The following is a 22,146-nucleotide window of genomic DNA, read 5'->3' on the forward strand; positions in this document are numbered from 1 at the left end:
TGCTGGTGGTGGTGTTGGTGGTGTTAGTGGTGCTGGTGGTGGTGTTGGTGGTGTTAGTGGTGGTGGTGGTGGTGGTGGTGCTGGTGGTGGTGTTGGTGGTGGTGGTGGTGCTGGTGGTGGTGTTGGTGGTGTTAGTGGTGGTAGTGGTGTTAGTGGTGCTGGTGGTGGTGTTGGTGGTGTTAGTGGTGCTGGTGGTGGTGTTAGTGGTGCTGGTGGTGGTGTTGATGGTGTTAGTGGTGCTGGTGGTGGTGGTGTTAGTGGTGCTGGTGGTGGTGTTGGTGGTGTTAGTGGTGGTAGTGGTGTTAGTGGTGCTGATGTTAGTGGTAAATACAAAAATAGCATTTTGAAATCTAGAGGAGATGCGAGGTAATTCAATAAGCAGACTGGGAAGTAAGGTAACAGTAAAGACTGTAGGGGCGGGTGTCTGTATTTGATCACCGGCTTATGGCAAGTCGGGGCTCAGAGTCTAGCGCTCGATCATGCAAGCACATTTGAATGAGTACACGTACACACAAACACAAGCAAACACAAGCAAACACAAACACACGCTCATGCCCTTAATAAACAGACCCTGTGCTTATAGAGTTTAAAAGCCCCCGCGTGTTTACCAAAAACAGCTGACGGATCATATGGTCGGGGCCACCACGCAAGCCGCTTATATGTGACTGTGTTGAACATTGTTCTTCACTGATCAGCCCGGGGTAATGTTGTTACTGACCAGCCCACGGTAACGTCACTGATCAGCCCGGGGTAATGTTGTTACTGACCAGCCCACGGTAACGTCACTGATCAGCCCGGGGTAATGTTGTTACTGACCAGCCCACGGTAACGTCACTGACCAGCCCGAGGTAATGTTGTTACTGACCAGCCCACGGTAACGTCACTGACCAGTCTGGTGGTGAAGTTCAGTGGGGTTCCGTTATCTTGATGTTATCTTGAGATGATTTCAGGGCCTAGCGCCCCCGCTGCCCGGTCCTCGACCAGGCCTTCTTTTTGTTACACACCCCCAGGAAGCAGCCCGTAGCAGCTGTCTAACTCCCAGGTACCTATTTACTGCTATGTAACGGGCATCAGGGTGAAAGAAACTGCCCATATATTTCCGCCTCCATCGGGGATCGAACCCGGAACCTCAGGACTACGAATCCGAAGCGCTGTCCACTCAGCTGTTAGGCCCTCCCTAAGGGTAACATCTGATATATGTTACTAGATGCAGTTTTGTTCTAGATTTTACACCGGAGAAAAAGTATTTTGGAGTCTTTTTTTGATTTAACTGATGGCCTTTTGCTCTATTTTAATTCTATATTTATTCTATATTTTCATAATATGGCCCTTAAACTGCCTAGGATTTGCCTGTGGTAACATATACAAGGATAATAACCCATTTAGGATTTATGTTTTGATTATCAGCATTTTCACCACATCGTTTGTGGCCTTTAACAACCCGGCCTCTTAAATAGCATTTTGCCGTCGTATAAATCTTCTAAGGCTTTAAAAACTGATGTACTAAAGATCATAGCGGCTCACAAAATTGACGTTATGTCCCGTTTTCTATTCGTGGGTCCTCGGTTGGGTTAGGTTCGGGCAATTTATTTATTTATTTTATTTATTTATATATATACAAGAAGGTACACTGGGTTTGTGAGAATACATTGGATAGTACAGTAATTACATTCTTGTAAAGCCACTAGTACGCGCAGCGTTTCGGGCAGATATAATTTAGTACATCATTTTAGTGACATGAACACTCGAGAGCTGGTTTAGGAGCTCAGTGCAGATGAGTGTCTTATGTTGAACAAGCAAAAAGTTGCAAGTAGCACGGGCTATGGTGAGCCCGTAGTGGACTTACCTGATACAGGAGCGGGGCTGTAACTTGGTAGGGAGGAAGGCACAGGCATTAAATAAAGCAAGAGTGAGGTGAGGAGTTGGTAAGAGAAGAAGGCAATATCTAGCGTATGGTGGCTGTAATTTGTACACTTTTGTAATATATGGGTCTGTGTTGTATGACCTGTGTTATAATGTTATAACCTGTGTTATAATGTTATAACCTGTGTTATAATGTTATAACCTGTGTTATAATGGTATAACCTGTGTTGTAATGTTATAACCTGTGTTATAATGGTATAACCTGTGTTGTAATGTTATAACCTGTGTTGTAATGTTATAACCTGTGTTATAATGGTATAACCTGTGTTGTAATGTTATAACCTGTGTTGTAATGTTATAACCTGTGTTATAATGGTATAACCTGTGTTATAGTGTTATAACCTGTGTTATAATGTTATAACCTGTGTTATAATGTTATAACCTGTGTTATAATGTTATGACCTGTGTTATAATGTTATAACCTGTGTTATAATGGTATAACCTGTGTTATAGTGTTATAACCTGTGTTATAATGTTATAACCTGTGTTATAATGTTATAACCTGTGTTATAATGTTATAACCTGTGTTATAATGTTATAACCTGTGTTATAATGTTATAACCTGTGTTGTAATGTTATAACCTGTGTTGTAATGTTATAACCTGTGTTGTAATGGTATAACCTGTGTTGTAATGTTATAACCTGTGTTGTAATGTTATAACCTGTGTTGTAATGTTATAACCTGTGTTGTAATGTTATAACCTGTGTTATAATGTTATAACCTGTGTTATAATGGTATAACCTGTGTTATAATGGTATAACCTGTGTTATAATGTTATAACCTGTGTTATAATGGTATAACCTGTGTTATAATGGTATAACCTGTGTTATAATGTTATAACCTGTGTTATAATGTTATAACCTGTGTTATAATGTTATAACCTGTGTTATAATGTTATAACCTGTGTTATAATGTTATAACCTGTGTTATAATGTTATAACCTGTGTTATAATGTTATAACCTGTGTTATAATGTTATAACCTGTGTTATAATGTTATAACCTGTGTTATAATGTTATAACCTGTGTTATAATGTTATAACCTGTGTTATAATGTTATAACCTGTGTTATAATGTTATAACCTGTGTTATAATGTTATAACCTGTGTTATAATGTTATAACCTGTGTTATAATGTTATAACCTGTGTTATAATGTTATAACCTGTGTTATAATGTTATAACCTGTGTTATAATTATGTTATAACCTGTGTTATAATTATGTTATAACCTGTGTTATAATGCTATAACCTGTGTTATAATGCTATAACCTGTGTTATAATGCTATAACCTGTGTTATAATGTTATAACCTGTGTTATAATGTTATAACCTGTGTTATAATGTTATAACCTGTGTTATAATGTTATAACCTGTGTTATAATGTTATAACCTGTGTTATAATGTTATAACCTGTGTTATAATGTTATAACCTGTGTTGTAATGTTATAACCTGTGTTATAATGGTATAACCTGTGTTGTAATGTTATAACCTGTGTTGTAATGTTATAACCTGTGTTATAATGGTATAACCTGTGTTGTAATGTTATATCCTGTGTTGTAATGTTATAACCTGTGTTATAATGGTATAACCTGTGTTGTAATGTTATAACCTGTGTTGTAATGTTATAACCTGTGTTATAATGGTATAACCTGTGTTGTAATGTTATAACCTGTGTTATAATGGTATAACCTGTGTTGTAATGTTATAACCTGTGTTGTAATGTTATAACCTGTGTTATAATGTTATAACCTGTGTTATAATGCTATAACCTGTGTTGTAATGTTATAACCTGTGATATAATGCTATAACCTGTGTTATAATGTTATAACCTGTGTTATAATGCTATAACCTGTGTTGTAATGTTATAACCTGTGTTATAATGGTATAACCTGTGTTGTAATGTTATAACCTGTGTTATAATGTTATAACCTGTGTTATAATGTTATAACCTGTGTTGTAATATATTGTGTGACCTGTGCTCCCACAACGCCCCTCTACTTGGCCCACAGTTTCAGTTAAAGTGGAATTTAACGCGGGAAATAAAACCACGATGGACTTAGAGACATGTTTACTCGAGACTAACAAGGCCAGACCCTCTCTAGTTGGGTGAGGCGCTGACAACAATGCCCTATGTATCCCTTATCACAACTGCGCGTCTCCCCAGTGAAGCAGATCTACTACTACTTACTATTACTATTACTACTATTACTATTACTTACTTCTTACTATTCAAAACACCCAAAATTCACAATGATACCAAAACCTTTGAGGTGTGACAAGTAAGGAAAAAATCACGTTTCATTGTCATTTATAAAAACGTGAAATGCGGTACAACGTTTTCTCTTTGATTGTTTTCAATATTAATTTAATAAAAAAATACGGCCTTGATCTTTTCTCTAATAAATCGACGCTTATTTTTGTAGATTTATTGCTTGTATATTTGTCTGTATTCGTGCCAGGAGTTTAAATCAACGGGCAAAAATATTGTAGAAATGGCTTGAGTCTAAGTGAAGTTTTGAACATCATGTCACTGTTCTGAATTGTGTTGTCTAGATTACCTTGTAGGCCTCTGCATTATCTTATAGGCCTCTACATCATCTTGTAAGCCTCTGCATCACCTTTCAAACCTCTGCATTACCTTGTAGGCCTTTTTGCATCATCTTGTGATGCAGAGGCCTATCCGCATCTTGTAGGTCGCTCTGCCTCGTCTTTTAGGCCTATCTGAATCACCTGGTAGACCTCTCTACCTCGTCTTGTAGGTCTATCTACCTCACCTGGCATTGTCTTTAAACTGCTTCAGTTTCTAGGAAGCACCAGAGGAATTATCGCGTTGTGTGTCTGCCCATCATCAGCCAGCCTCATCAATTTTCTATTCGCCAAAATTTGAACTTCAAACCGTCCCATCTTTGTCCCCGGCGCTGTTGTAGTTGTTGATGCTTCTTGTGAAGGTGGAGTGCAAGAGGCTAAGGACCATTTTTTAAATACATTTAAGGAACAAATAAAGAAAAGTTATGATTGCCTTGCCGTATCAGTCTCTTACGACTTGAAATTGTCATCATATATACGTCTTTAACGTTTCCGTATCTTGTATTTAAATACACGAGCTTGTACATACCCACTTCTCATGTTTGTAATTGGTGGTGATGAGTGAAGGCTGAGATTGTAGAGAATGGCTGGAGGTAATGATCAGGTATGATGACTAGAAGTATAAATTTCACAGCGCTGTGCCCCAGGAGGCCGTGAAGAAACGGAAGATTATGTTGCTCTCAGTAATATGTAAATCAGGTGCGTTCCTGAAGGTGTTGAGACAAGAAAGTAGTATGGCCTCACACGACGAGTTGAGAGAGGCTGAAGAGAGGACAAGCCGGAAATTGTCTCTCACACGACTCTGAGAACTCCACGAAGTCTTCGAGCTCCGGCAGGGACGAGTACAGCGTCTGAGGAAAACAGAGCCATTAACCTCACAAACATCTACAGTGGTTCCACATTAGTGTAATAACACTTCCTACCCAACTATACAGATTTATTAAAACGAATGTGTTTTATGTAATACTTGAGAAGGCTGTGATAGCCAGACCCAACTAAATCTCCCTAAAGAAGTCTCATCGACGGAATTTAAGCTCCTTGGAAAAGTCTAATCTACGAAACTAAAGCTCCCTAAAAATGTATCCACGGAACTAAAGCTCTTTAGAGAAATCTCATCCACGGAACTAAAGCTTCCTAGAAAAGTCTCCACAACTAAACCTCATTTTACAAAAGTTATTTCTAGAGTCCTTTATACTAAAGCCACTTTACTAAAGCTCCCCGGACTAAAGATCCATTAACCACAACCCCTTGAAACTAAATTCTGGGGATTACATTCAACTCGGCACCCGGACAAAAATGATTAACTCAACCGCCACATTGAACACGCCAAAAGCCTTTCACACTTAGCATTTTTATAATTATCAACACATTACTGTGAGAGACACCATAGTGGTCGGGTCGTAGTTTACTGTGAGAGACGCCATAGTGGTCGGGTCGTAGTTTACTGTGAGAGACGCCATAGTGGTCGGGTCGTAGTTTACTGTGAGAGACGCCATAGTGGTCGGGTCGTAGTTTACTGTGAGAGACGCCATAGTGGTCGGGTCGTAGTTTACTGTGAGAGACGCCATAGTGGTCGGGTCCTAGTTTACTGTGAGAGACGCCATAGTGGTCGGGTCGTAGTTTACTGTGAGAGACGCCATAGTGGTCGGGTCCTAGTTTACTGTGAGAGACGCCATAGTGGTCGGGTCCTAGTTTACTGTGAGAGACGCCATAGTGGTCGGGGTCGTAGTTTACTGTAAGAGACGCCATAGTGGTCGGGTCCTAGTTTACTGTGAGAGACGCCATAGTGGTCGGGTCGTAGTTTATTGTGAGACGCCATAGTGGTCGGGTCGTAGTTTACTGTGTGACGCCATAGTGGTCGGGTCCTAGTTTACTGTGAGAGACGCCATAGTGGTCGGGTCGTAGTTTACTGTGAGAGACGCCATAGTGGTACCAGAAGACATGGCAGGATGTGCAGAATACCCCCGTTGAAAAGCAGAGGTGCAACAGGTACTCTGAGAGAGAACTCTATCAACATCAGAGGCCCGAGACTGTTCAACACGCTTCCACTACACATAAGGGGCATAACTGGCAAACCCCTCACAGTGTTCAAGAGAGAACTGGATAAGCACCTCCAAAGGATACCTGATCAACCAGGCTGTGACTCATACGTCAGGCTGCGAGCAGCCGCGTCTAACAGCCTGGTTGATCAGTCCAGCAACCAGGAGGCCTGGTCGACGACCGGGCCGCGGGGACACTAAGCCCCGGAAGCACCTCAAGGTAGCCTCAAGGTGGTCGGGTCCTAGTTGACTGTGAGAGACGCCATAGTGGTTGGGTCCCAGTTTACTGTGAGAGACGCCGTAGTTTTAGTCGAGTCTGACAAGTGTTCTAACCATTACTTGAACAAATGCTCTATTTTAAAAGTTGTATGACGTGGAACAATTCCCAAAGCTTCGTATCACTTTTACCTGGAAAATTCCTTTCTCATGGGCCTCATTGTCCATTGGTGTGGACTGGGATGAGTGGTTGACGGAACGCTGGAGGCCCCACACTACGGGAGACATCTTACACACCAGCAGCTGCACGCAGGCGGTGTCGTCGCCCGTCGCCTCCACCAGCTTCTCAATGATGGCGCGGGGTAGGCCGGGGTCTTGCGCCTCCTTCAACATGGTGTCCACCTGCGCTGACATAACAGAGCATTCTAAAAAAATTGAAATGTAACTAAAGACTAACCTAGTATGTCCCCAGAAAACTCTAAGCCTAATGTACACTATCACAAGCCTAGGCATGCTTAAGTTTATATTTTAGAGCCCTCAACAAAATTAATAGTACAAAACATGAACTTTTTGGGTCCAACAGTCCATTTTTGAACGTTGGACCAAATAGTTGCTAAAGGTATTATCATTTTAGGAGAAAGGGTTGGTTAATGTTTACATTGGATGAGGTGAGAGCTTGAGTTGGCAGCACTGTTACGTTGCCACCTCCATTTGTCTGCCTTCCCTCTCTTTCTCTATGTCTCCTTTCATACAACTTTTTCCTTCCTAGTAATTCTCTTTTCATACCCTCCAGTCTCTTCTCCCTCTCTCCCTTCCTAAAATCTCTTCGCTCCAAAAACAACAACCACCATAAACACAGCATCACAACCACATCACAATTACACCAGCACAACCACACCAGTACACCATACCACCATCACCACACACCACCATAACCACAACTACTACCACCACAATCATAACCACTACCACACACCTACAACCACAAAAACGACCACTACCACACATCGACCACCACAACACCACCAGTACACACCACCACAGTACCTTGAATGGGTTGCGTGTGAGAAGCCAAGTGATGATGGAGTCCTCGCCTGACCGTGTCTCCGGGATGTCATTCTTCTTGTTCCCTATTAGCGACGACGTTATCTGTGGGTTGTGGCAGTTACTGAATGATCATGACCCTCGTAAATCATGACCACGTACATCATGACCCACCAGTACAATGACCCACCACCTACATAACATAGCATCCTTCACTTACCAGTTCAGCCAGGAAGATGAGCACATTGAGAGCCATGAGCCCCACTTGCGAGGGTTCGATGCCCACCATCCTGAGGAAGCCGTCGACGATGCCTTCCCGCCTCATAACCTGGTCTTGGGAGGGTCCCTGCAGATGGTTAGAGACCAGACTGGAGACCGACTCGGCCAGGTCCTCACTGACAATGGTCGCCACTTTGCCCGCCTCCTCCAGACCCGCGCGCGCCTGTTATACGGGGGAGAACATCTTACTTATGGCAGGTAAGCCATACTTATGGCTTACTTACTTATGGCTTACTCTTGTCAACAGGACCCGTACTCTACCACTCCCGTTGTTGTCAACAGGACCCGTACTCTACCACTCCCATTGTTGTCAACAGGACCCGTACTCTACCACACCCGTTGTTGTCAACAGGACCCGTACTCTACCACACCCGTTGTTGTCAACAGGACCCGTACTCTACCACACCCGTTGTTGTCAACAGGACCCGTACTCTACCACACCCGTTGTTGTCAACAAGCCTCTTTGCGTGAGTGAAAGAAAAATATATTTCTCTCTTAGTAATCGTCGATTACTAAGCAAAATTAAATTGGTGGATAGATCGTGATTTTTGCTGTGACGATATTAAATCGTCACAGCAAAATTAAATTGGTGGATAGAGGAATGATATTTGAGAATGCTGTGGTGTAATTAACACATTACTAATACAAACGTATCTCACATAAATGTTTTCAATATACGAAAACACTCTCACGTCTTTTCTCTGTCCATGTGACCATTTCTGGATAACTGAATCACGTCTTGTTATTGTTTAGGATCAGGAGCAAGTTTTTTATTATTATTTTTCTACCACAGACGTGGCCACACATTTACAATGCTAACCAGCATATATACATATATATACAGGAGCAAGTAGTAGCAATATCGTGTACCAAATATTTGGTACCTGGCTGAGGTGGGTCTTGCATACCACGGCAGCTGTGCCCTGCAACTTACTTCATGCTGGTAATGGGGTTAGCAGCAGTTAACTACTGCTGGCTACAAGTAGTTCTTGAGGTGAGTCGCTACCAACCATTAGCTGTTACAGGTAATAATGTATAATATGTGAGACTTAACGAGAGTTACCATCAGCCATTACCTGTCCCATGTGGTTCTTGAAGACGGAATCCAGTGACTTAGCGCCGTCTTGCAACATTGTGGTGAGGTGTTGGGCGCCTTGGTCCATGGTCTTGCCCAGGCCTTGGACGCCGCCCTGCACGCCCTCCACCGCCCCGCTCATAGCCTCCCCGGCCTTCTTCAGTAGACCTGTAACCGCAGACCTTGTCAGAGATCACTCGGGAAGTAACTCATTTTGTTGTGTTTATTAACTCAAGTGTATAAACCAGAAAAACAATCAACACCACTATATATATATATATATATGTATATATATATATATGTATATATATATGTATATATATATTTATATATATATATATATATATATATATATATATATATATATATATATATATATATATATATATATATATATAGTGGTGAAGATGTATTAATATACGAAAGTACTTAAGGAAATTCCTGTTTCATTTTTCCTCCGTGGTCTGACATTGTCACATTTTTAATCACCTGTTTATTTTCGTGATATACACACATGTGTATATATATATATATATATATATATATATATATATATATATATATGTATATATATATATATATATATATATATATGTATATATATATATATATATATATGTATATATATATATATGTATATATATATATATATGTATATATATATATATATGTATATATATATATGTATATATATATATATATGTATATATATATATATGTATATATATATATATATGTATATATATATATGTATATATATATATATATATGTATATATATATGTATATATATATATATATATATATATATATATGTATATATATATATATATATATATATATATATATATATATGTATATATATATATATATATATATATATATATATATGTATATATATATATATATATGTATATATATATATATATATATATATATATATATATACATATATATATATATATGTATATATATATATATATATATATATATATATATATATATACATATATATATATATATATATGTATATATATATATATATATATATATATATGTATATATGTCGTACCTAGTAGCCAGAACGCACTTCTCAGCCTACTATGCAAGGCCCGATTTGCCTAATAAGCCAAGTTTTCCTGAATTATTAAATTTTCTCAATTTTTTTTCTTATGAGATGATAAAGCTACCCATTTCATTATGTATGAGGTCAATATTTTTTATTGGAGTTAAAATTAACGTAGATATATGACCAAACCTAACCAACCCTACCTAACCTAACCTAACCTATCTTTTTAGGTTAGGTTAGGTTAAGTAGCCGAAAAAGTTAGGTTAGGTTTGGTTAGGTAGGTTAGGTAGTCGAAAAACAATTAATTCATGAAAACTTGGCTTATTAGGCAAATCGGGCCTTGCATAGTAGGCAGAGAAGTGCGTTCTGGCTATTAGGTACGACATATATATATATATATATATATATATATATATATATATATATATATATATATATATATATATATATATATAATATAACCCACTATTTAAACTAAACAATAGGAACAGTGGATTTTACAGAGTGTAGTTAGCTAACCAATGGGAGTGATAGACTTACGAAGTATGGGTCATCGCCATTGACTTACCGAAGGGGTCGAGTAAGTGGTGAAGGTGTCGAGCATGTCGGACGTGGGGCGGGCTGTCCTGGGCTGGTGGAGGTGACGCCGACACCACCACCGCTGTGTTCAGCACCAGCAGGGCGGCCAGGGGTCTGCGTACACCTCACTCTTAGTCAAACTGTATCACAACTCTATCTCTTTTTAACTAATGTTGGTAGACAGTACTGCACTACTGCTATCGTAATCTATGTGAGGGATTACTGGCTTCAATGTTAGGCACATTTTAATACTAAGATATCAAGTATCAGTTCTTACTGGTTTAGTGTCAGGCAAGTATCAGGTCTCACTGGTCAAGTGTCAAGCAAGTATCAGGTCCCACTGGTCAAGTGTCAGGCAAGTATCAGGTCCCACTGGTCAAGTGTCAGGCAAGTATCAGGTCCCACTGGTCAAGTGTCAGGCAAGTATCAGGTCTCACTGGTCAAGTGTCAGGCAAGTATCAGGTCCCACTGGTCAAGTGTCAAGCAAGTATCAGGGTCCCACTGGTCAAGTGTCAGGCAAGTATCAGGTCCCACTGGTCAAGTGTCAAGCAAGTATCAGGTCCCACTGGTCAAGTGTCAGGCAAGTATCAGGTCCCACTGGTCAAGTGTCAAGCAAGTATCAGGTCCCACTGGTCAAGTGTCAGGCAAGTATCAGGTCTCACTGGTCAAGTGTCAGGCAAGTATCAGGTCCCACTGGTCAAGTGTCAGGCAAGTATCAGGTCTCACTGGTCAAGTGTCAAGCAAGTATCAGGTCCCACTGGTCAAGTGTCAGGCAAGTATCAGGTCTCACTGGTCAAGTGTCAAGCAAGTATCAGGTCCCACTGGTCAAGTGTCGACCAGTGAGACCTGATACTTGCTTGACACTTGACCAGTGAGACCTGATACTTGCTTGACACTAGACCAGTGGGACCTGATACTTGCTTGACACTTGACCAGTGGGACCTGATACTTGCTTGACACTTGACCAGTGAGACCTGATACTTGCTTAAGTGTCAAGCAAGTATCAGGTCCCACTGGTCTAGTGTCAGGCAAGTATCAGGTCTCACTGGTCAAGTGTCAAGCAAGTATCAGGTCCCACTGGTCTAGTGTCAGGCAAGTATCAGGTCTCACTGGTCAAGTGTCAGGCAAGTATCAGGTCCCACTGGTCTAGTGTCAGGCAAGTATCAGGTCTCACTGGTCAAGTGTCAAGCAAGTATCAGGTCCCACTGGTCAAGTGTCAGGCAAGTATCAGGTCCCACTGGTCTAGTGTCAACAAGAATACTGTTCTTAGTAACAAATGAAATATTAGAATAAATATTACAGAAGGACGTACCCTGTAGCGTGTGTGGTCATCACCGTAGGTGTGTGGGCACCGCTCTTGAGTTGACCAAGTCTCGGTCAGGGGCTGACACTTGACCCGACGGTGGCGTAGTCTTTGTAGTCCTCCAAACGTAATCAAAATTAGCAGTTAGATCGGTAAAATTGAAATTATGGTTTGAGAATGTTGTAGTGGTGATGTTGGTGGTGGAAAATGGAGTTGTGGTGGTGAGTGGTGAGCCACCGTGGTGGTGTTGGAGTGGTAGCGGGCGTTGTGGTGGTGGCAGTGTTCTTAACTCGCGCCTCCTCTGATTGCTGTCTGGCGTTACAGTGAAGATGAGTTTTGCTGAAGCCGGCGAGGATCCCCGAGCCTAGAGCGCCCCCCCCCCTCCCTCCCCCCCAACTTCAAGCCAATTATCCGCACCCTCTAACCCCCTTCCGTCCAAAGTCCCGTCCACCGTCCCGTCCACCGTCCCGTCCAAAGTCCCGTCCTTCCCCTACTCAGACACACACTAGTAATTATATCTCACTAAAACATCAGTGTTTATCAAAGCTTTATCATTCCATACGAATTTTTGTTTTAGAAAAATATATAATTTCAGGAAAACTCGGCCTGTTAGGCAAATCGGCCCTGCATTAAACTTTAGTATTATAAATACGGCGGGAATTGCATTCAGAAGACTAACCAGGTTTTTTAAATGGACGAAAGATTGGCGGATGCAGTTTAATGCCGAACATGTTAGGTTTCAGAGCCTAGGTAATGCTAATAGTTAACAAGCAGCGGCCGACCACAACGCGCATTCCTTATTTTGTTTCTGAAATGTGTAATATTATTTTTTAATACATTATTTAAACATATGTTGCATTATAATTTTACGTATGATTAGCCCCAGGGGAGGCTATGTTAGGCGTTCTGGTTTAGCTGGCATTTATTTTCCATCCACCCGCCAAACCTCTTGTTTATGAATAAAAAACAGTTTACACACAACTCTCAACTGTTGACGGTCGAACACTTCCGGAACAAGTGCTTCACTGACGACTTTTGTTCGAACCACAACGCTGTAAATGCTTCACCCACGTATTACAAATACAAATAATCGCCAACAGAACCTAAACACCTAACCTAACCTATGCCTATATATGCACAATATGCTAATATATTAAAATATTAATTTACATTTGAGAAAACTCCTGTTTTGAATGAACAGCATGTTAAAATTTATGAATGCGTCTGTGGGGTCGACCGCTGGATGTAATGGACTTGAGGACGGGTTGGGGTTGGCGGGTGAATGGACTCACCTTTGGGTCTTTGTTTGGAGGACGGGGTGGGACTTGGTGTGTGAGGACGGGTAGTGCGATGATCGGACACCCTCGCCATGATTGTCTCACACGAGTGACGATCACCAGCGCCAGGTTGGCAGTAATGGTGTAGGAAATCTTAGGAGAAGGAAGTGTTGGCACTGTGACTCGTGAGTTAGGACGTGTCATCTTACGGCTCTCAGAACTGTTCCTTTACTGCCGACCACTGTGCACCCGACACGGAAGTATCAATCTGGGTCCTGGATATAACAAGATTAACGGGACTTGTTTTCAAGTAATCTAATTTAACAAAGTGTTAAAACGGTTTTTTTTTATTATTATTATTTTCTACCACAGACGTGGCCACACATTTACAATGCTAACCAGCATATATACATTTTTCTTCTGTCCTCCATGGACAGGGTTAGAGATGTGTTAAACATATAGTTCAAGGTCAAAACGGGGTGTGAGGTATTGTGTATACACCCACAGTTGACTTTAGTCTTCACTTACGTTTAAGACTAAATTATACTTGTAGATAATTTAGCTATTATGGAGGCCTTAATGACCATCAGTGATTAATAGGCTTTAACCCCCTGAACCAAATTAGAAGAAACCGTGGGAGTGAGAGCTCTCATCCACCAGTCCCACTGTGGGAGTGAGAGCTGTCATCCACCAGTCCCACTGTGGGAGTGAGAGCTGTCATCCACCAGTCCCACTGTGGGAGTGAGAGCTGTCATCCACCAGTCCCACTGTGGGAGTGAGAGCTGTCATCCACCAGTCCCACTGTGGGAGTGAGAGCTGTCATCCACCAGTCCCACTGTGGGAGTGAGAGCTCTCATCCACCAGTCCCACTGTGAGAGTGAGAGCTCTCATCCACCAGTCCCACTGTGGGAGTGAGAGCTCTCATCCACCAGTCCCACTGTGGGAGTGAGAGCTCTCATCCACCAGTCCCACTGTGGGAGTGAGAGCTCTCATCCACCAGTCCCACTGTGGGAGTGAGAGCTGTCATCCACCAGTCCCACTGTGGGAGTGAGAGCTGTCATCCACCAGTCCCACTGTGGGAGTGAGAGCTGTCATCCACCAGTCCCACTGTGGGAGTGAGAGCTGTCATCCACCAGTCCCACTGTGGGAGTGAGAGCTGTCATCCACCAGTCCCACTGTGGGAGTGAGAGCTGTCATCCACCAGTCCCACTGTGGGAGTGAGAGCTGTCATCCACCAGTCCCACTGTGGGAGTGAGAGCTGTCATCCACCAGTCCCACTGTGGGAGTGAGAGCTGTCATCCACCAGTCCCACTGTGGGAGTGAGAGCTGTCATCCACCAGTCCCACTGTGGGAGTGAGAGCTGTCATCCACCAGTCCCACTGTGGGAGTGAGAGCTGTCATCCACCAGTCCCACTGTGGGAGTGAGAGCTGTCATCCACCAGTCCCACTTGGGAGTGAGAGCTGTCATCCACCAGTCCCACTGTGGGAGTGAGAGCTCTTATCCCCCAGTCCCACTGTGGGAGTGAGAGCTGTCATCCACCAGTCCACTGTGGGAGTGAGAGCTGTCATCCACCAGTCCACTGTGGGAGTGAGAGCTGTCATCCACCAGTCCACTGTGGGAGTGAGAGCTCTCATCCACCAGTCCCACTGTGGGAGTGAGAGCTCTCATCCACCAGTCCCACTGTGGGAGTGAGAGTTAAACGTTATTTTCCTTTACCGCTTTAGCGTGTGATCGTTGGTGGGCGGCAGTTAACACCCACCACCGACGGTGGGCGGCAGTTAACACCCACCACCGACGGTGGGTGGCAGTTAACACCCAGCACCGACGGTGGGCGGCAGTTAACACCCACCACCGACGGTGGGTGGCAGTTAACACCCACCACCGACGGTGGGCGGCAGTTAACACCCACCACCGACGGTGGGCGGCAGTTAACACCCACCACCGACGGTGGGCGGCAGTTAACACCCACCACCGACGGTGGGCGGCAGTTAACACCCACCACCGACGGTGGGCGGCAGTTAACACCCACCACCGACGGTGGGCGGCAGTTAACACCCACCACCGACGGTGGGCGGCAGTTAACACCCACCACCGACGGTGGGCGGCAGTTAACACCCACCACCGACGGTGGGCGGCAGTTAACACCCACCACCGACGGTGGGTGGCAGTTAACACCCACCACCGACGGTGGGCGGCAGTTAACACCCACCACCGACGGTGGGCGGCAGTTAACACCCACCACCGACGGTGGGCGGCAGTTAACACCCACCACCGACGGTGGGCGGCAGTTAACACCCACCACCGACGGTGGGTGGCAGTTAACACCCACCACCGACGGTGGGCGGCAGTTAACACCCACCACCGACGGTGGGTGGCAGTTAACACCCACCACCGACGGTGGGCGGCAGTTAACACCCACCACCGACGGTGGGCGGCAGTTAACACCCACCACCGACGGTGGGCGGCAGTTAACACCCACCACCGACGGTGGGCGGCAGTTAACACCCACCACCGACGGTGGGCGGCAGTTAACACCCACCACCGACGGTGGGCGGCAGTTAACACCCACCACCGACGGTGGGCGGCAGTTAATACCCCACCAACGACGGTGGGCGGCAGTTAATACCCCACCAACGACGGTGGGCGGCAGTTAAAGGGCGCGCGTCAAGCGACCAATCCCAGGTGAGCGCTAACGACCCATGGACCTTGGTCCAGTAGCTCAATGTAGGTAATTTTAACCCAAGAAACGCACACGTAAAATGAAAATAACTACCGATCGTAAGTTTCTATGACAACTAAGGATAATAATGAAAGAACTCAAAGGCACAGTAGATAGTGATGAAACTGGTAATGAAGTTATGGTAGAGAGGAGTGCGGGCCCACCTGCGGGGGGTAACTGTACTTCTTACTCCACTAACACAACGGTCACTACCACACACCACCGCTGGGAACATACCGACATCTTCTTCACTCCAATACTAGCTCCGGCGGCCGCTATGGTACAGCCAGAGGCGCTGTGATACAGCCAGATGCTCTGTGATACAGCCAGATGCTCTGTGATACAGCCAGAGGCGCTGTGATACAGCCAGAGACGCTGTGATACAGCCAGAGACGCTGTGATACAGCCAGAGGCGCTGTGATACAGCCAGATGCTCTGTGATACAGCCAGAGGCGCTGTGATACAGCCAGAGGCGCTGTGATACAGCCAGAGGCGCTGTGATACAGCCAGAGACGCTGTGATACAGCCAGATGCTCTGTGATACAGCCAGAGACGCTGTGATACAGCCAGATGCTCTGCGATACAGCCAGATGCTCTGTGATACAGCCAGAGACGCTGTGATACAGCCAGATGCTCTGTGATACAGCCAGAGACGCTGTGATACAGCCAGATGCTATGTGATACAGCCAGAGACGCTGTGATACAGCCAGATGCTCTGTGATACAGCCAGAGACGCTGTGATACAGCCAGAGGCGCTGTGATACAGCCAGAGACGCTGTGATACAGCCAGAGACGCTGTGATACAGCCAGAGACGCTGTGATACAGCCAGAGACGCTGTGATACAGCCAGAGACGCTGTGATACAGCCAGAGGCGCTGTGACCGCCACTGTGGAGTACAGGCACTACAACAGCCGCTCCGGTGCACCAAGAGCCCTCACTGAATGTGGATGAGCGCAACTGTAAGCTGTAAATTAACAATAATTATTCAGCAATTATAAAGCTGAGAGCAATGGATGAGGTGTGAGCACTCCGGCGCCTCACTCCCCTACCCCCCTTCTCTCCCTCTCATGGCACCTCACCACACCTCAGCTAACGGCGGCACTTGCTTGAACCACTGACCCAAAAACTTCTCACCCTGGTAGCGTATCGTATAGTGCCTGGGGTGGTGATGCATGTTAGGGGGTGTTTGGGGGGGGGTGATGGCGCCTAGGGGCAGGTGCCTGATGGGGGTGTGTGTTTGGGGAGTGTGGGAGGCGCCTAGGGGCAGGTGCCTGATGGGGGTGTGTGTTAGGGGAGTGTGGGAGGCACCTAGGGGCAGGTGCCTGATGGGTGTGTGTGTTAGGGGAGTGTGGGAGGCACCTAGGGGCAGGTGCCTGATGGGTGTGTGTGTTAGGGGAGTGTGGGAGGCACCTAGGGGCAGGTGCCTGATGGGTGTGTGTGTTAGGGGAGTGTGGGAGGCACCTAGGGGCAGGTGCCTGATGGGTGTGTGTGTTAGGGGAGTGTGGGAGGCACCTAGGGGCAGGTGCCTGATGGGTGCGTGTGTTAGGGGAGTGTAGGAGGCGCCTTGGGGCAGGTGCCTGATGGGTGCGTGTGTTAGGGAAGTGTGGGAGGCGCCTAGGGGCAGGTGCCTGATGGGTGCGTGTTAAGGTATGTGTTGGGCGTCTGGAGATGTTTAGGGGCAGGTTAAAAAGCAACATTAATCTTGGCTATAAGAGAGAATGTGTGTTTCTGAAGGATGTCAATGATGATCTGTATGAGGACATTGCTAAACTCTTCTTGGGGGTTGATGTTTGCCGCCCGCTTGTCTTCAGAACATACGAACAAAGGCAACTGCAGAAGGCCTATTGGCCCATACGAGGCAGTTCCTATCTATAACCACCCAATCCCACTCATATACATGTCCAACCCGCGCTTGAAACAATCGAGGACCCCCACCTCCACTATGTTACACGGTAACTGGTTCCACAAATCAACAACCCTGTTACCGAACCAGTATTTACCCAAGTCTTTCCTAAATCTAAATTTATCCAATTTATACCCATTGTTTCGTGTTCTGTCTTATTCGCCCACAATCTCTCACCTTCGAGCTGAATCATCCTCCGCCCTTACCTAAATGAAGTCTTATTCCGTTATTCCGGTGAATTTGATACACGTCCATTCCCACACTGAACTCCTCCCTTGTGCTGTCTCGACTATACTATGGCTGTCCCGGCTATTCCTCTGCTTTCCCCGTGATCCTTAGCCTCGATGGTTGGATCAAACGGGGTTAAGCCTCAGTTTTGAAGCCTTTTAATTCCCCATCCATATTTTATATGTTGAATCGTGCAGGATCGTCGTGATCTTTTCTACGTGTGATGCTTAGTGTGGTCTCTACAAACACCCGGTTACCGCTTATGCTGTGCGATGACTAATACGCCTCTAGAGGGCCCTGTCTCCTCTCACTTCCTTTTACTACAAGGCTGGACCACAAGGCTGGACCACAAGGCTGGACCACAAGGCTGGCCCACAAGGCTGGACCACAAGGCTGGACCACAAGGCTGGCCCACAAGGCTGGCCCACAAGGCTGGACCACAAGGCTGGACCACAAGGCTGGACCACTTACAATAGTCTTGGTACACGTCTGCAGTAACACCGCTCGTGCTGTGCTTACCTGCCCCCATGGAGGATCTCACTTGGGAAATATTGCTAAGCTTGGATCCGCTTATTGAAGGTTTGTACTCCTGCTGTTATGAACTGCGTTCTCCTTGAACATTTTTGTCACTCGCTCTCTCCTCCTCATATTCTGATATTTTAAAGTCTGTCACCGGTGTTGGCTTCTCCATCGCTTTTCCTGGCCAAACTTATTTTTGCCACCTGCTTTCATCTAAAATAGCATCTTTACGGCAGAGCTTCGTGCAGTTTTATGTGCTCGTTGCAACCCGTTCTCGCACTTTCGTATAGTCAATATTGACTTATTAAATACGTGCATATGTGACATACTAATTTATTGTGAATATTTTAGTGTACCTTGTAAAGCTTCATAGAAAACACCGACTTTACCTAACCTTCTTAGTATGTTAAGATAAACATCTTATTGCTTCGTAATTACAATTATTACTTAACCTATACCTATAATAGGTATATCCTTTTCAAGGTAAACTAAAATATTCACAATAAATTAGTATGTCACATATGCACGTATTTAATAAGTCAATATTGACTATAAGAAAGTGCGAGAACGGGTTGCTAATTTAAGTCATCTTGGAGAACCTTGCAATCTTCGTCTGTAACAACTCTTCTCACAAATTTTCCCATCGTCTGTTAACGTAGACATATAAAACTCAACTGCTGTAGATTTACATACTGAGAAATAGTACATATGGGTCCCAGCACCGGTCCTTGAGGTACTCCGCTTGTTGCCCTACACCGGTCTGACTTCTTGCCCTTTACTCTTACTTTCTGATTCCTGTGCGCTAGGTAATACCTTACCCATGTTAACTCTTGTCCACTTACCCATACCTGGTCTTCAGATTTGTGTAGTAATCTCTTATGAAGTACTGTATCAAAGGCTTTTTGGAGTCCAGAAATGAGAAATTTGTGTGTAACTACACTTAAGTGTAGTTACTCATCCTGTAACTACACTTAGGTGTAGTTACTCATCCTGTAACTACACTTAGGTGTAGTTACTCTTCCTGTAACTACACCTAAGTGTAGTTACTCATCCTGTAACTACACCTAAGTGTAGTTACTCTTCCTGTAACTACACCTAAGTGTAGTTACTCATCCTGTAACTACACCTAAGTGTAGTTACTCATCCTGTGTGTAACTACACCTAAGTGTAGTTACTCATCCTGTAACTACACCTAAGTGTAGTTACTCATCCTGTAACTACACCTAAGTGTAGTTACTCATCCTGTAACTACACCTAAGTGTAGTTATATGATGAGAGCTACACCCATGGTTTCCTCGTCGTCTCCGTTCTTTTGTCATATGATATTTTGAAACTACTGAGGGTTGGCCTCCACCACCTTCTCACTTAGCTTGTTCCATCCGCATGTCACTCTGCAAAAGAAAACTTCGTAATATTTTTTTCGGCATCTTTTCTTCCTTGGCTTGAATCCGCTCCCGTTCTTGAAGTTGTGGTTTTCAAGAATTCCTCTTTGCCAGTTTTGTCGATCCCTGTTATTATTTTGTATATAGTGATCATATCTTCTCTTTTTCTTCTATCTTTCAGCTTTGGCGAATTTAAACAACTTTGGCCTCTTGTTTTTCATTTGCGGAAGCCATTTAGTAGCATGTCTTTGCACTTTTCCAGTTTGTTGATGTGCTTCTTGAGACACGGGCACCAACAACCGCTGCATATTCCAGTTTTGGCCTCACAAAAGTCGTGAATAATTTCTTTAATATTTTATTTGCTATATATTTAAAAACATTCCGAAGTTAGAAGGTGTAGCATATACTCTTCGTACAATGTTCTTTATGTGGTGACTCTGATGACAGTTTACTGTTCAGGGCCTCCTCTATCTTGACGTTATCTTGAGATGATTTCGGGGCTTTAGTGTCCCCGCGGCCCGGTCCTCGACCAGGCCTCCACCCCCAGGTGGAAGCCGTGACAGCTGACTAACACCCAGGTACCTATTTACTGCTAGGTAACAGGGGCGTAGGGTGAAAGAAACTCTGCCTATTGTTTCTCGCCGGTGCCCGGGATCGAACCCGGGACCACAGGATTACAGTCCAGCGTGCTGACCGCTCGGCCGACCGGCTCCTAGATCTCTTTCTTTATCAGAGTTCTTTAAAACTTTTCAAATAATTGATAAGTTTTGTGTATTTTCTCCTATTTCACATTCTAAACCGTGGCATTCATTCACACTGAATTCCATCCACCAAGAGCTTATTCTGTCCAGGTCATCATGAAGGGCACGACAATCCTCTAAGTACCTTATCATCATCAGTAAACATGTTCTTATTATTATGTATTCCTGCTGGTAGATCATTCATATACACGATGAACATTTCTGGTGCTAGAACTGAGTACTCTGGTAGTCCGTTAGTAACATTCTTCCGATACATTGCCTCTGATTTCCGCCTCTCATTTTTGTCGGATTTTTTTTTTGTCCATGTCAGAAGTCTTCCTGTCACCACTCCAGCAATCTACAGAAGTGGTTGTTCTAGGCTCCAGCAACCTCTTATGTGGGACTGTCAATTTTTTTTCTCTCTCTAGACCAACGTTTCTTAACGTGGAGCAATTTGAAGAGTATGGGGTGCATTACGGCCGTTTTCTTCAATACTCACTACTTGAACAGCTAACGTACTTTTCAACTACTAAAACAAATTTTGATAAATATTGTCGTAATTTAAAAAGAACGTCATTGACATTTGACACAAAAAAATGACAGCCAGTTCCCAAAATGGCGGACCCAAGCAGGTCATAGAGGAAAAGGCCAAATACGTGTGCAGGGATCATTAACAATGATCTCAATTAACTTAAAAGGAGCTTTTGGGGACAACTGGCATTAATTTACATTTTGTCTTATCTTTGGGATTGAAAACTCTTTGTCCTTTGTGTTTGTTTACAGATTTTCAGCTGCTCTGGCTTTCAAAAAAACAAAAAAAAACTTTTGCAGCACTAGTACACCTGTCTACATAGTACACCTGTCTACATTAGTAGGCAATTTGGAATTCAGTTATCAAATGTATTAACAGCATCAAAACTAATGGCAAATCTGGGCGTCGTTCAAACAATTTTGTGAGGATAAAATGATCATATACTAATTACTAATACTAATTACTAATCAAGCTGTCAATGTAATCAATCAGAGCTTTAATATAACAATGTGCTTTAATATACTTACTTATCTCTCTCATCTCATTTTTCTCTTGTAATGTATCTTTCATTTATCAATTCTGATTGAAATTACCTACTTAAAATTATCTGCTAGATTAAGGACCTGCCCGAAACGCTGCGCGTACTAGTGGCTTTACAAGAATGTAAATACTGTACTATCCAATGTATTCTCACAAACCCAATGTTCCTTCTTGTATATATATATAAATAAAA

At 43.8% G+C, this 22,146-nt stretch overlaps 2 protein-coding genes across 3 annotated transcripts; one reads left to right on the plus strand and one right to left on the minus strand.

Moving 5' to 3' along the window:
* Positions 1-3,975: 3,975 nt before the first annotated feature.
* LOC123747436 (uncharacterized) lies at positions 3,976-12,450 on the minus strand. Of its 2 annotated transcripts, XR_011226169.1 has the most exons (8): positions 12,121-12,450; positions 10,798-10,922; positions 9,163-9,329; positions 8,028-8,249; positions 7,811-7,912; positions 6,956-7,165; positions 4,550-5,359; positions 3,976-4,491 (listed from the first exon to the last, which is right to left on the minus strand). XR_011226169.1 is itself a non-coding variant. In XM_045729663.2 (7 exons), the coding sequence occupies exons 1-7, from the start codon at positions 12,138-12,140 to the stop codon at positions 5,249-5,251; spliced, it is 957 nt and encodes a 318-aa protein (XP_045585619.2). In that variant the 5' UTR covers positions 12,141-12,450; the 3' UTR covers positions 3,976-5,248. The 2 variants fall into 2 exon arrangements, 1 of the variants encoding a protein (XP_045585619.2); XM_045729663.2 differs by having other exon boundaries at positions 3,976-5,359.
* Positions 12,451-13,461: 1,011 nt separating this feature from the next.
* On the plus strand, positions 13,462-16,043 carry LOC123747261 (mucin-22-like). The gene is made up of 2 exons (XM_045729299.2): positions 13,462-13,524; positions 15,114-16,043. Exons 1-2 carry the CDS (start codon positions 13,462-13,464, stop codon positions 16,041-16,043), a joined length of 993 nt encoding a protein of 330 aa, XP_045585255.2.
* Positions 16,044-22,146: the final 6,103 nt, after the last annotated feature.

This window comes from Procambarus clarkii, chromosome 94 (assembly GCF_040958095.1).
Source record: "Procambarus clarkii isolate CNS0578487 chromosome 94, FALCON_Pclarkii_2.0, whole genome shotgun sequence".
Classification (NCBI taxonomy): Eukaryota; Metazoa; Arthropoda; class Malacostraca; order Decapoda; family Cambaridae; genus Procambarus; species Procambarus clarkii.

Coding starts and splice junctions, on each gene's coding strand:
- LOC123747436 (XM_045729663.2), bottom strand. CDS start 12,140: ATGACCACACACGCTACAGG. Junction 8,250..9,162: donor TCAAGAACCACATGGGACAG/GTAATGGCTGAT, acceptor CCCGTATAACAG/GCGCGCGCGGGTCTGGAGGA. Junction 5,360..6,955: donor ATGAGAAAGGAATTTTCCAG/GTAAAAGTGATA, acceptor TGTTTTCCTCAG/ACGCTGTACTCGTCCCTGCC.
- LOC123747261 (XM_045729299.2), top strand. CDS start 13,462: ATGATCGGACACCCTCGCCATGATTGTCTCACACGAGTGACGATCACC. Junction 13,525..15,113: donor TCACCAGCGCCAGGTTGGCA/GTAATGGTGTAG, acceptor TTACCGCTTTAG/CGTGTGATCGTTGGTGGGCG.